This window comes from Branchiostoma belcheri, unplaced genomic scaffold (genome assembly GCF_001625305.1).
Source record: "Branchiostoma belcheri isolate BF01 breed outbred unplaced genomic scaffold, Haploidv18h27 scaffold47, whole genome shotgun sequence".
In the NCBI taxonomy this organism is placed as follows: domain Eukaryota; kingdom Metazoa; phylum Chordata; class Leptocardii; order Amphioxiformes; family Branchiostomatidae; genus Branchiostoma; species Branchiostoma belcheri.
In genome coordinates, this window is record NW_017804098.1 from 2322232 (window position 1) to 2338027 (window position 15796).

At 41.4% G+C, this 15796-nt stretch overlaps 1 protein-coding gene across 1 annotated transcript in view; it reads left to right on the plus strand.

Annotated features, from left to right (window-relative positions):
* The first annotated feature begins 1309 nt into the window (after positions 1–1309).
* Positions 1310–15796, plus strand: part of LOC109479135 — a 22355-nt gene continuing 7868 nt past the window's right edge. Inside the window, exons 1-8 of the mRNA XM_019781003.1 lie at positions 1310–1506; positions 5204–5479; positions 5970–6023; positions 7598–7732; positions 8083–11771; positions 12229–12419; positions 13349–13624; positions 14978–15113. Of these exons, the coding sequence (XP_019636562.1) occupies positions 5222–5479; positions 5970–6023; positions 7598–7732; positions 8083–11771; positions 12229–12419; positions 13349–13624; positions 14978–15113 (4739 nt within the window). The 5' untranslated portion in view covers positions 1310–1506; positions 5204–5221. The remainder of the gene's footprint in view (positions 1507–5203; positions 5480–5969; positions 6024–7597; positions 7733–8082; positions 11772–12228; positions 12420–13348; positions 13625–14977; positions 15114–15796) is intronic.

Genomic DNA, 15796 nt, shown 5'->3' on the forward strand with positions numbered 1-15796 from the left:
TGAAACCACACTATCCAAATGTATAGTGATACTCATGGGGCAAAAATAGCCAAAATTCTGACGGAAAATGGTTACCTGAAGGGCCCTTGGCTGACTTTTAGGGTACCACCCATAAAATAAAGGACTCATCTTGGGACTTGTTTCTGCAGTTTTAAATACCCAAAGTATCAAATGCTGATTGACATGTGCTAATGTGAAGCAGTATGTGTCAATATCATAAAGATTGTCTTATTCAGAATATTTCCAGTTTTGCTGCTCTGAAATTGCATTGGATACCTGTCTTATTTTGTTTTATTTTGTTTTTGATTGTCTTATGTTTTGCTTGATTCTGTTCTGCACTTCACCAATTTAAAATCTGGTCTTGCTATGAGATTCCTCGATTCTTTATCAACCCACTGCAGATCTATGTTATTCACTGAATCGATCGTGATCGTGATCTACGATAAGTCCCTGATTCAACAAAGGCTCCGCCGATGTGTACTTAAAGGGAGGTAATGACTTTCTCATGACCTGCCTACATTGTGACTAAAAGCGACAACCTGCCCCCCCCCCATGATGAAATGCGGAGTCCCCATAAAATCAATCAGTCCTACCTTGCACGCAGCTGTGACCTATCTCTAACCTTCTTTTCTTTGGCAGGAATCCTACAGTCTTTGTGTTTACAATGACCCAAAATACATTACCAGCATAAAAATATAATGTCATTGCATGTTTCCTTTGTGGTTCTGAAAATACATGGGACCATGTTATATTATTCATTTACTAGATTGAGACAAACTGTTCATTATAGTTGATACGATTACTAGTACTTTATCACATGACTTCAAAACTAAGAAGTAAAGAAGATTCCAGTTTTGCCTCCACTACGAGAATCCTATTGGCGATGATGCCGTCTGTATTATATGTGCAATGGTCTCATTGAATATTCAATGAGATTGTTACAGATACACCAAGAGTTAGAATACGAAATCGAGTTTTGTTCTATTATGTCTGACATGGACAGCGCAGAAGAAATTATATCTACAATTTTACATATCAAAATGATCTGATCTGTTTCGTATTTTACTATTAGGGGTAAAAGTGCTAATACTCTAACAGGAGTCTACATAGTGTGAATTACTTATAATCAATAATCTAATTATTCCGCTTCCCTGTTAATTAGCGCTGGCCTTGCCTTCTTATCAGCCTATCCTGCCAATGATAATCGGATTATCACAAAATCGAGGACTAGGATTATAAATTATTGAGCATCTCCACCATACAAATGGACCGTTCCCCCCTACACCAGGCTAACTGTCCAATGTACGAGTCCGCTGGCGGTCCTTCACGTTAGGATCTCTTAAAGTGCACAAGACACGTCCAGACGGTGTTGGAAACGTGAGCACGTCATGATGTTTTCTTGGTTTGACCGTTGCTACATTCGTCTTTAAAAGTAGCAAACCAAAACCTTAGGAAAACAGCATCTGGAGAACGCTGTCGTGGCATCTTCAAGACTTCAATCAGAAGGTAAGCAATATTTTTGTCGAAAGCCTCTCAACAATCATTACACAGATTTCCCTTCGTTTATGATGGCTGATATTGTTAGGGAAGACGAAATGGTCCTTTGACTGAGAATCACTTGATTAAGTTTAAGGTAATTCAGATATAATTCAATGTAATCTTGCTGGAAAATTTGACATGTTTTCTTTCATTTCTTCTTTATATAAATACATATAACGTAAGAAATTCTCCACCAGCTATCAGTTCTTTTTTCTGTTCCTGGGAACTAGGAATTCTCGATATTATATATCGCTATTCATAACAACCACAGTGTGCAATCAGTTTGTATCAACTTGTTAGATTTGACTAGAAATAAGTGTCTTTCATGATGCGACAATGTTAATATGTTTGTAAAAACATCTTTGTTGCTTATTGACGTATGCTGTTAAACCCTCATTTACATTTATTACTGCAATGGCTTATAGCAAACTTCCATCGACACCATTATCTGAGGTTGCGATCTGCCTGCATTGCTGTGTACATACACCTTTGCCAGGCGACAATCGAAAACCACGCAACTAAAATAGAAGTAACGATCGCAGATAAAGATGCTGACATGCGAATTTGTCAACTTCCTTCAACTCAAGAACTGGAAAATAGCCATTCAGTCGTGGTCAAAGGGCTCTTAAGTGAGAACGATGAGTTATATATCCCCCATCAGGCCTGCAGTTTATAGACAACAAATCGCACAACCTTGCTAAACGTCTATCTAAAAGCTAATCGAATCCACCCAGATAGACGATTGCTTTCGCATCTAAGGCATACTAAATCGACTATTGATAGGCAGTTAGAGAAATGTCTCTCAGTTTAATGACTCACATAGGACAAAGAGTGAGCATCAATAAGTGTACCAATGGGAGATATTAATAATATTGTCCTACAAATTGCACGTTTTCATCCCACTGAACCCAAAAGAACATCTCAACGAATGACTACCCATTTAGGTCGGTGTAGACGCTATATATTTGTCTATGTGCTGTCATTGACACAAACAAAGCAGTATGTGATCATGTAAAAGTATTCGCGCTGATGGTGCAATATACAACGTTTAAGCCTGAAATAATGACAACAATATACGCTTTATAATAGAAAAGGCCTTTGCCAACCGCATCACCGAAAACCAGAAGGTGTTAAAGGATGCATTTTGTCTATATATCAAGGGCCTACGGGGACAGAGAAATATCTTCACATGGAAAGGAGGGCTATCGACATGATCATGGTAACGAGCGGTATTGCTCCTTCTGAAGCTTTTTGTTGATTGAAAAGAGAATTGTAGAAAAAATCTATTTATATGCTACGCATCGATATTTCTAGAAAACAATATTACTGTACCTGCTACAATGATCTATGATGGCAAACTTTCAAAACCTGCCAGCATTCAAACGGAACGCAATGGCCTCTCAATACCCATTTTAGATCTTAAACGGTACACCATATAAGTTTTTGATCAAGCATCACATATCGTAGAGGTTCGACCTAACGTACTTATTCATCACTACCAGATAATATGCTTTATGGTTCATTTTCTCTATTTTTACGGATAAATCATAGCTTTTATCATGTTGTTATGGTTTGATATGACTGTTTATGCAACGCTGCAATCTTAAGAGATCCAATTTACTTCCGTGACGGCCAAGGGTAAATCAAGGAGGCATATATTGTAACCGTTTTCAAATATTGTCATCAAATATTGGCCGTTGGTGATGCAGTCGTGTTTGATTTATAGCTAAAGTGACCGCCCGTACAATATTCTCTACAGCGGATGGGATATAGAATGGACCCATTTAGTCTTTGTGGGAACTCGTCGAGTACTTGTGGGCATATATACACAATAAATATGAAACTGTAGCAGTCTTTTCTTTATCAAAGCAGATTCTCTGTACTTTAATAATAGTACAGGGTAGGTGCCAAAGTTTATAGTACATGTACGTGTATACAAAGTTTGGAAATAACTTCGATAATATATATAGATACTTTCAGCTGTTCAAATATCTATGTTTACTTCAAATATAGATAGCTGGGCCCCAAAATTTCGGCAGACGTCGATACATCCCAAACATCAGACAGTCTGGCAGTGGCATTATGTACTGTAGACTCTATAATACTCTATTGGAACTATTGAGCATGTCAGTGATCTCTGATATATTTATCAGGCAATAAGTTTCTGTTTCAGTTCAGTTTCAGTGTCCAGTTTATTTCGCACTTTAAAACAAAATATAACAATACAAATACAAAATTCCGGGAGGCCGGAAGCATAAAATGCTTATGAGGAGGCCTCCCCTCATAACGTGATTAACAATTCAAATAAATCGGATAAATAAGAAATAACTTAGGTAACGGGTAAATGAAACAAAACAATAAAATACAATACGACACAATACTATCTACAATAATGAAAAATAGTGATGAAAAGTAGTAACATTGTGGTGAATGTTTGGAGTGACAGCTTGTCTCAGGCAGCTATTTAGTTAGAATTACGACATGATGATACACAATGTACTTTAGATATTACAGGTAACACTACTGTCAGGCTATATTGGTTTCAGACATTGTCGATTGAGGGAATATGTTTGGAGCCATGTATGTATATGGTTAAAGTATGTGTTGTTTATCTATTAGGGTTTTATGCAACAGCAAAGAATGCCGAAAGATATCTCAAAAGGATTTCCTGCTTGTTTAAATTATGATGTCTTCATGAGTAGATACAAATATCTTGAAATCTATAAAATCTAACGGATAGCAGTGTTGAATGTCATATACCTTTGCAATATTTTGCTTCCCACTGAGGCACAGTGGCGGACTTCAGCAAAGCGTCAATTGTAAATCTATAAAACCAGTTCTTCATGGTCCGTCTACGGGATTACGTTAAACTAATTGCTTGAAGTTAAATGGTGCGTGCCGTATGTTCAGCAACGATAAGAACGTGTTAGCACAACGTTTTGTATTGGTGAATAGATTAATGGCTTTCTATGTCCGATGGATCTTCTTGTAATGTAAAAATTGTTTTAGCTCTGTCAACTTAATGTCCGGGTATTTCAGGATAAGAATCGTCAGATGGTACAAAATTTGAACGCCACACAAAACAGCCTCCTCGTTGAAAAGCAATCACTCCTATCCAAGCAGGCCGACATGGTAGAAACCATATGGCTATTTGTTATTAGGGATCACCAAAGCATTATCCGCTGGCTTTTTGCAAAGCTATCTATCAATATCCTAACTGTCAGCAAGACCATTACAGCGAAATTTTCCTCAATCAAGAATGCATTGCCTGGTACGTCTGCACTCATACCACGTATACATGATGGGGCTTGTGCACCATCGGTTCAGACAACTATTGATCGACAAAAATTACCCAATACTTTCTAATTCCCGGACGTCGGTGTAAAGCACGGTTTGTTTTTTGCAAGACGAGGGATAAGCGATAAGAACGTTGTTTGATGATGAGCCAAGAATACATCGAAAACCAATTGAAGTCTCATACATAACGTACATAGTAACGAGTGGATTAATACATAAGCAAACGGCTAGGTGATAAATTTTATCTACAGAATTTATTAATGAGGATTCGTAATCAAAGAACCACAAGCTCATTGCTGACTGCATATCTATAGCATAACATGAAATAAACCATGTGATTGAAGTCATATATCTGGTGCAAAAACAGAGGGGGCGACGGACAAAGATGAATGAGGAGGAGAAGGAAGAGTTTGCCCGAAACATCGAGGCCAGGACGCTGAAGGCCATCAAGGCTTACATGTACGAAGCCGAGGAGAAGGAAAGAGAAGATGAGAAGAAGAATGAAATCAAAGTCATCACGGCGGAATTCACGTCCACTACCACGGCCCATGGCGTCAGCAGGATCGGAGACGCCGCAACGTTTGGGACCAAGCTGCTTTGGTGGACAATATTCCTGGCAGCTTTCAGTCTCTTTGCCTTCCAGGTACGTGAGAACTCCACACAGCTGTGATAAAATTGAACGCTATGTCCTTAATCCACTGCATCATCATCACCAGAATCCACCACTGCATATTCTGTTTATAAAAGATCAATGCTTTGGTAAATGTATTTGTTGAATGATACATTTCATTCGGTTGGAGATGAGTTAAAAGTAACATTTGGGAGATGAACTTGAATCACAATACTATCAGAGTCTAGTAATAGTCTTTTGTATAGTTAGTAACCCCTCTAACAGTGCACAAGAATCTTGATATACCACAGAGAATGACTAAATTGTTTGCATTTTTCTGATTTGATCTCAAGTCTTTCTACTATTTATTTCGTGAAAGTGAAGCGATTGCCTATTTGACAACCATTCCAAATAGCTTGGCTAGCGCTTCTGAATTTCGAACTTTATTTTCTGATTGTAACCGTATGGCACAATGTATAAGTATGGAGTAATTTTAATCTTACCGTCAATCGTTCTCTTTCAGGCTTACTCTTTGATCATGATGTATTTCGACTATCCAGTGGTCGTCAAAATCAAGGTAAGAGTGCCATTTGTTGAAATAGTTCAATAACCGCGACACCTCTCAATGTTTGACAAAGGCTTTAACTACCCTAATCTATGTGTGAAATATTCTATTGAATTAGTTCCCATTTCAAAGATGACAGGATACATTTGACCAACTTACTTCATTGGTTATCCTGTCCAACATTGCCCGCAAATCATTTACTCTCTCTGTGGAGGCAATTGTAATCAATGAACCCAGATTGTTTAATCAGCACCGGGCTGCCCAGTGGAAAGGTTGTGATTTTAGCTTACTCAATACAACCAATAATAGAGTACCCGACCCCTTTAAAACCAGACATTGGCGGTGATTAATTACACGTTCGATTCCAATCTGCACCTCTGACCGAGCCTATCGTAAAACAGCATTTCGCCAAGGACGTAAACGTTAGCAAACAATAATCTCTGTCTATTTTAATGCCATTACGTTTTTAGATTTTTCTGTAATTTTTTTTATATCACACCATTTCATCATCTCTAATGACAGGTCAGAAAAGAACAAAGCTACTTGATTACAGCTGTCTGTTACTCTGAAACTAGTGGAAGGCCTTATGGCATGTTGCGAATAAAGTAACCGAATAAAAGGACTCCTTTTTACCCAGTGAATTTGTTTATTTAGTCGACGTATCGGTGACCGTCTATCACCTCGTACTTCCCCAGAACTATCGTAGACTGGAACTCGTTGCCACCAAGCACAGTTGGGGCATCATCACTAGAAAGCTTTAAACAAATGCTGCAATTAAATGTGCAAAAATTGAGTGTAACAAGTCGTTCGGTGTGATATAACTAGCTGCTGCCACGCCGCGTGCCTGCGAAGCTGGTGTGTTACGCCGTTATACCGGCCTGTTAGGGCGGTTATACCTGCTATACTGATAATGATACAGATATACCGTCCTCCGGGCAATTCTGACTGGCTTATATTACACAGCATAGGTTTGTAAAATGAGTCTTTTTGTTCAGTGACTTACCAACTCGACAAGACTATTCACAAGACTATTATCTGACGAAAGTAATGTAGATATTTTTAAACCTTTATTAATAACAACGTAGCAAAAGTACAAAATATCAAAATATACATTTACAACACAATATACAAAACTACAATAGTCTATAACACATCTCAGTTAGGTATGTTTACCATAGGTTGTACTTCATCATTTAGCCCCTGACAAAGTCTTTTCCCAACTGGTTAGAAAGCCCTGTACCTGAGATCTCAGGTCCACCATTTGTATACCTCCTTCACAGTAGTCTCCTGTCATACACTTTCTACTAATTTTGTCCTTCTTTCCATTCCACAAGAAAGAACTGCATTCTTTTATACAGTCCTTACTACCCATTCAGGTGTTTCAATGTTCATAAAGTTATAAGTAAGTATTGATAACGCAAACAATAACGTTACCATACAAAGTTAAATTTCTGTGTTTCCACAGTTTTGATACATTCTTCAGTCTTTCTATCTTCTTCTTCTTCTCCCAGTTCTCTGCGTCATTTCCAAAATAAATGCCAATTGCCAGTAACGTAGATATGGTATTTATTATTACATCCAATAAGGTCGTGGACACCAAACACATGGCATTCCCATCGGTCACCATCTGTAACAACAACCGCTTGAAACGATCGTCACTTACCGGAACCCACTACAGCAGTCTGTATGACATAGACGTGACTTCAAGAGAGAACATCGAGGTAAATGCTCAAAATCTCTGATAAGAATACAACCATGTATGCAAAAATTATTTTGTAATATTTGAAGTAAATGCCCTGATATGTATACGATAATATGCTCAAATATTATTTTAAAATCAAGGTAAATGAGGACAAACATTTAGAGAGGCAAGTAAGAGGCGGATTGTAGGGAATGAGAAAATGTTGCTTAAACGTTTTGAAAACGTGTTTCAAAGCATGCAAAACCGATTATGATATGAATTATTATTATGTACTTTGTTTTCATAAAAAATAAAATACTTGAAAAATGCAAGTGACCAGATTGTCCGAAAGAATTGCTTCAATATATTCTGATTTGTTTGATGTCGTAGAAAATGCTGAACACCACTGTTGAAGCAATATCGAGGAAAGACCTCGAGGCTTTGATACGAAGAGTTGCAATGCTACACAACAAAACTGCACACATTTTGCCGAAAACGTCTCCCGGTAACGACAGCGACGCCGGGCTGACTTCAACTGGGCAAGCCACTTGTGACGATCTATCAACTACTCCGTGTATGTCAACTGACACTAGGCGGAAACGGGATGTATCGGGCTCGTCCAATTATGATAATGCGGAAGATGCTGACTACTTTGATAGATACGAACCCTACAAAAGGTTGAGCGCTGATTTTGTAAGAGACCCCTATGATGGCACTTATCCATCAAGCACTGTCAGATTGTGGAAAGGTACTTTACTTCAAGATGGCGATAACGAAGATGAAGAAGATATGTACTTCCGTAATGGCTCTCTAACCTGGTTAGAACCGAACGAAAATCAATTAATCATCGGAGCCGTACCCGTTATGTCGGCGACTCATAGTTATGAAAGTATCCGGAGATCAGAAAGATCGACGAGTCAGGATGAAAAGAATATGCTAACTTTGACACCAGATAACGCCTCAGGTTACAACGAGTCCTGGAAACTCTGCGCGTCGATGGGAAAGCAACTCTGCACGCTGCGTCAACTCAGAAGTGCACACCGGTCCGGATACCGTAACGCAAAGTGGGGATACTTCAGTGAAGAAGGGCGAAAAGCAATGGTCAGTGAAGACTGCAGAGACAGTGTGGACCTATGCGAGGAGTGCTACGACGATGCTTTGATGACTAAAACAATGGACGAGAAAGAGTCTCTTCCTGCTTATTGCTGTAAACAAACGTTCATGATTACAGACGAGGAGTACAACAGTTACGAGCAAGCTGCTTTGGGATGCAAACAACGTGAACTTCGCCTGTGCTCGATGGAGGTCATGAAGCAAGCTCACAGAGATGGTTTCAGAAACGAGGCGTGGGGTTGGTTTGTCCGCGATGACAAACAAATCTCCTTAACGGAGCGTTGCAACGTCAGCAGGCTGGTGCCCCGAAACAGGACTGTCTGTAACACAACCCTGGTTTACATCTGCAGCAACGAGACGGAAATCGCCCCGACTGCAACCTCTGAGCCAACGACCCCTGAACCAACTCCTACTCCAGTTTACTGTAACGAAACAGATTTTGAGTGTATGGGTTGTAACGTAACCGAGGAAGTTAACTGCTATGTCATTGACTACTTTGAAGCTGTGCCAGCAGACTGTCATGGTGACACCATTCCCATGATTCCAATAGAAATGCAGGCGCATGCGTACTGCTGTGATTACTCCACGTGCGCCCGATCGCCCTGCAGTAGCCCGTGGCCCGGATGTAGCAGCCCGCTAGGATTAGAAAATAGCCGAATCATGGACATGTACATAACAGCGTCATCGGCAGAACCATCGTTCCCCGCCCACCATGCTAGATTAAACTCCCGAAATGCCTGGACAAGCAAGTCTAGTGACCCCAGTCCATGGCTCAAAGTAGACCTTCGAAGGAGGATGATGGTAACAGGAATAATAACGCAAGGATTTGAATCAAGTTTCGTGAAATCTTTCCGGTTCCAGTACAGTAGAGACGGTTCGGAGTGGTGGATGTACAAAGAGTACCACGGAGAGAACATGTTGATTTGTGGCAACCACGATGACAAGAGCTACAACCACCAGCACTTCGAGAGGCCGTTCGTAGCCCGTTACGTTAAAGTCATGCCAGTTTCTTGGAACGTTCTCCCTCGTATGCGTATCGAACTGCTAGGATGCGATAAAATAGAATGTAACATCTCACGTGCTTACCAAAGGGAGGAGTTTCCTGATCCGTCAGGACTACAGTGTCTCGGTGAAGAGTGCATGACTAGCGTAAGCAGCTACCGCGGAGCTCTCAGTCAATCGGCCACACTTACGTGCGGGGCCTGGAAGTGTCCAAACAGGCATCCAGACATGTGCTTGGAGGAAAACTATTGTCGTCCCTTCACTGGACATGGCGATACCCGTTTGGCATGCCCATGGAATTCTGCTGCGCCTTTATCTGACACGTCGCTGTCTGGGGATGATGCCCTGATGCCATGTTCTGCCATAGACATTTGCAGGATCAACGAGGGAGACAAAGACACGGCTCAGCCAACGAAGCGACTGTTCTACCATCACCAACACGCTCTGCAGTACTGTGAGGAAAGAGAGATGCACTTGTGTACTATACAACAGCTCACCTTCATGCACGTCTCTGGAAAACGTACCAAGAGATGGGGCTGGTTTGAAGCTGAGGGGAAAGAGGTGGTGTTGTCTGAAGGTTGCGGCAAGTACGTCGGAGAAAACTGCTACCAGGGATTGTTTCCTATCGTTCCTACCACCGCCATCAGTCGACCTGCGTATTGCTGTAGACCTACCTTTAGTGTTACAGAGAAGAAGTATGAAATGCAACGCGACGCCAGAAAGAACTGTAACAAAATGGGACTCCAGCTTTGCACGGTCGGGCAGCTGCGAGCGGCACACAGAGCCGGCTACAGACTGCACGGCGGAGCCTCAAGTAACCTGGAGGAAACACAGCCTAAAAAAGCAGCCTGGTACTCCAAACCAAATGGATTAGGTTTAATAGAAGAAGATTGTGGATGCCGTAAGGGACGAGAATGCTACCAATCTGTCGTCATCACATTACTAAACGAAAAGAAGCGTCCATCAAAAGCTATGTGTTGTGAGAAAACAGTTCTGCTGACGGAGACACAACACTACGAGTTTGAGAACGCGTCTCTTGACTGTGCGAGACACGGGATGCAACTCTGCGAATTACCACAGCTCTCTCAGGCCCACCAAGATGGTCACCGAGACAGATCCTTTGGATGGTATTTTGACAAGACGAGAGCAGCTTCTCTGCCTAAACACTGCAATAACACGAAGTATGAGTGCATAGAAAAAGTAACACTAGCTCCAGTAACCAGTGTACTTCCTGCCGGCGCCTACTGCTGCAGTCCTCCTCTCAAGAGAGTTGTGAATGAAAGCGGACCGTACGTCTCCCAATGTTACACCTATTTTCCAACATGCAATAACCCAATAGGAATGGAGAACGGCAATATTCCTGATCACCAAATCAAAGCTTCGTCATACAAACCCGAGTTCGGTGCTCACAAGTCCCGTCTGAATCTAAAAGGAGCGTGGATCAGTGAATCGAGCATCCCCGGAAAGGAATGGCTACAACTAGACATGGGAGAAATCCGCATCGTCACGGCTGTACTTACTCAAGGACTAGGTAGTGAAGGCAGTTGGGTGGAAACTTACTCGTTGTCATTCAGTATCAACGCAGTTAAGTGGTGGCTGTACAAAAATGCTACCACCAACGAAGTGGTCATATTCAAAGGCAACGACGATGGGGAAGAAATTCAACATCAGCATCTTCCAAGAGCAGTTGTGTCCAGATACGTCCGGTTTTATCCTACTAGGTTTGTAAACAACATGGCATTGAGAGTAGAGTTGGTTGGCTGTACACTAGACGAGTGTGACATCAAGCAAGACATCAAAGGCGTCAAGTTGTTCAACCAAGGTTCGCTGGTCTGCAAAACGTATGAATGCATCAACGGAGACGGGCACACCTACAGAGGCACTAAGAACGTGACGATGAACGGACTACCCTGTCAGCTGTGGAACACCGACGACCCGTATCCCCACTGCTATTCTCAAACAAAGTAAGACATACATTACATACATGGACAATTCTTGAATATGTCAAATTAGTATTTGAATTAACGTTGTGATTTAGAATTAAAGTTCGTTCATCTTCCCAAAGAGGAGAACATCGTAAAGAAAGAGTAAACATGATTCTAACAGTCCGTATTAATTCGCCGCACTTAACACAGGTGGAGGCCGGTACCAACTCCACACCATCTTTTCCCCATCACGTATCTTAGAATATTATCTATCTTTCAGTCGTCGGAAAGTGGATCATGGATTCATACCATACTTCTTACGGAACATCATCTTGTTGACTTTCGCCCTGATGAAGATGACAGGCGGTCATCGAAACGACGGCGCTTGTAAACAAGTGGTTGTGAATTTAGAACTTTGATATTCAACCATTCATCAACCTGATGGAGTTATTTGCGGCCGCACCTCTTACTGTTTATACGTTTTGTGTTACATCAGGTACCCCCATCGTTGCCTGGTTCACAACTACTGCCGTAACCTGCTGGACGACCCGACCCCTCGGCCCCGGCCGTGGTGCTACACGTCGGAAGAGTCGGAGAAAGGGTGGGAGTTCTGTGAGATCGAGCAGTGTGAACTGGCCAGGAACAACCTCGGCTTCATCGGCGTGGAGGGCGAAGGGGACTGGGCAGGTGAGATCAGACAATGCCTAGTTTAAGATCAATTTTGAGGAACGCATAAACCCGTGTCACACATATCCGAATATGGCCTCCCAAACACTAGCCGAACTGTGTCTTTCTAGGGTTTTTAGTCGATTTTTTTTCATAGTCTTGTTGAGTTCTGTTGTACAAGACTACAAACTTTCGTACATTTGGGTGCTTCCAGCAGGTAATGGGTTAAGGTTGTATCTGCTGGACTTTTACTCGCTAAATTCCGCAGACGGGGCAATGTCACTTAATACCGTGTCATAGGCGAGAATAAGAGTCCCTCGTCATTTGCCACGTTCACAACACCCCCATCAATACATGTAAAAAGTGATACCATCAATTTCTACCGTGCTGAAAATCTGAGTTTCGTGTGACATTTTCAATACAACATACGTGCCCTCAGGAAATGAGGTTCACGGCAATAGCCAATACGATTGGGTGACACAAAACGTATCTGACACGTTAACGACCAGGCATGGTTTGTCTTCATGATGTTGTAATCTTCGCCGTGATTGCATTGGGAACACGAGACCCTATGCCGTGATATAACTGTCGGCTCCTGGCGCCGGGTCAACAGGAAACGGAATTACTACACATCCCGGCGTAACGTAACGGCCGTCATTTCCGTCTAGTTGTTATCGGTAGGGTCATTTTCCACAGAGAGATCGTGTTGGATATTTATCTTTGTTCCCAAGCTGTCATACTTACAATTGAAAGTTGCTAACAATTATGTGTATCATCATCAAAATGTAAGATACACGTACTTTGTGGTAGAATTAGAACATTCATTTTTGACATTCTATTTTCAGCCTCAATGATTTTACGATGGCACTAGAAATGGTCTGCGCTATTACTCCAGTGCCTTTCTACCATTAGTGACCCTTTGTAGTCGTACTGTGGTGTGTCGTTTGCAGGTTTTATCTCCAATTCCTTCACGGACGACTACAGCGATATTTCCGACATCTCCACTGCTTCCAGGGAAGAGATCGATGAACTGGGACATCAGAAGGAAGATTTCGTGCTCCAGTGCACCTTCGACAAGCGGAGATGCAAGTTAAGGGAGCTGCACAAGTTCCAAAACTCCAAGTTCGGGAACTGCTACACCTTCAACCCCGGTATGGGAATACAGGACGAGATCAGCACTATGAAATCAGGCGCGCGATATGGACTTAAGATGACGTTATTCGTCGGTATGTATAAATTAATGATATTATATGAATCAGTTGTCCGTTTATTTTATGACTAGCATTTTGTCTCATACCATGGAGAGCTTTAGAGCTGTGATGGTTAAAACGCCTTCTATTGACACGCAGTAATTCATGCACTCAGAACCGGGTTAAAGCTCACTGCCAAAAAAACATCATTTGAGCACGTCTTATATCATGCGTACAGACGCCGTTTCTTCCTCCATGCGTACCTTTATTACCTCCATGAAAAATGGAGATATTGTTTTTGGCGTGTCTTTGTGTGTGTGTGTGTGTGTGTGTGTCTGTGTGTGTCTGTGTGTCTGTGTGTGTGTCTGTTTCCGCACATTTGTAGTCAGCATAACTTCAGAACGCCTTTATGGATTGTGATTATATTTGGTATGTTGGTAGCTCGTAGGAAGACAAAGGTCAAGGTCAAATATGGGCCTCCTATTAGCTGACCTTGGTACTGCAGCAGAACTTCTGTTTTTTGTATCTTTTGTCCTGAACATGCTATGGTCTTGGATTTTTGGTGACAGAGCTTTTCCTGTCAGGAATAAGTGGTGTGGGTTTTGTCCCCCTAGCAGCTTGTTCTGGAACTGCAGGGCAGTTTCTGGCAAAATCTTTGAAAGTGGACAAGTCCAGAAAGAAACAATGTATTTCATCATTTTGGTATGTAGGTTGCTTATAAAGGGATGTATATAATCAAATGCAAATTATGCAAATGAGACTTAAGACCCAATTTGCATAAATAAAGAAACTCTGTTATTACAGTGTTTTACATAATATTACTTTCATACATGTATGTAATCTACGGCAGGTGGAACATCAACAGATACCAATCATGCAAATAATGACCTAATTTGCATGATTAGTGTGAAAATTCTGTGATTTCGTCATGATGATGGGAATTTTATACGTTGTGACATGTGTAAGTTACTTAACAATAATGTGCGTATATTATGTTAATATAGAAGTCATCATTTGCATAAGTACATGTTGACTTCAAATATTGCCAAAAGATAGGAAGTTCACTAGCAAAATATTTCAATTTGAGTTAAGAAAATCATAAATTTACTAGATCATAGTAATTATGATCTTATTTCTGAATGAGATAAATACCCCCAAAAACATTTACATTATCTCTACATATTTCATGGAGGTATGAAATCTCCGAATTCTTGTTCGTGGATCTCATGCAGATATGATCAACCGAAATCAGGTTCCCTAACTTTTTCCGCAGTCGTTTACATTGCATTTTTCAGACAATCACCCATTTTGTTTTAATCTTTCTAGTCATGACGGTGGTACAAACTGTATTTACAGAGATATCAATAGATTTTGTTTCCTGTGTTGCAGAGAAAAACGAGTATGTAGGAATCTTTGGACAAGAGCCAGGCGCCACAGTCACCATTCACCCGGTGAATATGACGCCCTTTCCCGAGGACCACGGCTTGATCCTCCGGCCGGGAGAGAGTACTTTCATCGGAATAAGGTAATAATTGTTGAATTATTAGTAATGATGGTCAGGACAGCATCTTTCAAGTTTCTGTACTAGAATAGTCCCAGCATTTAAATATTAAGAAGCTCGGCCTTACAAAGTTACCGTCAACACGCGAATGTTTTACACGTTTTGAAACATGTGACTTGCACTGGCGAATAGTAGTCGACCTCCTCATGGAGCTAACTCCATGGAGCTAGCTCCGCTCATCACTATGAACACAATCCCATGTTTCACGTCACCTTCGAGAAAAATACATATACCTGGTTCACGTCACCTCTCAAATATTTGTCATTTATATTTTTCCTCTTTTTTATTCCTAATAAAAATGTATGTGATTAGTACAGACCTGCGGCAGAATTTTTCTACCTCCATGGTGCTACCTCCATGGAGGCGACTAGTCGAAGAAGACTGCTAGTGTCTCCTCTCAGTCCAAAGCGTGAAGCACATAGCCATCCGCACTTCCGGCATTGGTGGTCTGTTGTCAGGACTGCTGATGTTGCTGTTTTATGTCGCTTGGCCCTTGCAGCATTAAGACGCTGCTTCCTATCTTATTCAAAGGCTCGAGTGGCTCGAGATATGTGTGCCCTCCAGGTCGTTCTATCAGTAGCTGCCGGCTCCAGTTGGGGTGGCTTGATGCCGCACCATTTGAGGCTGCTTTTTTAGTGTCCTTGTCT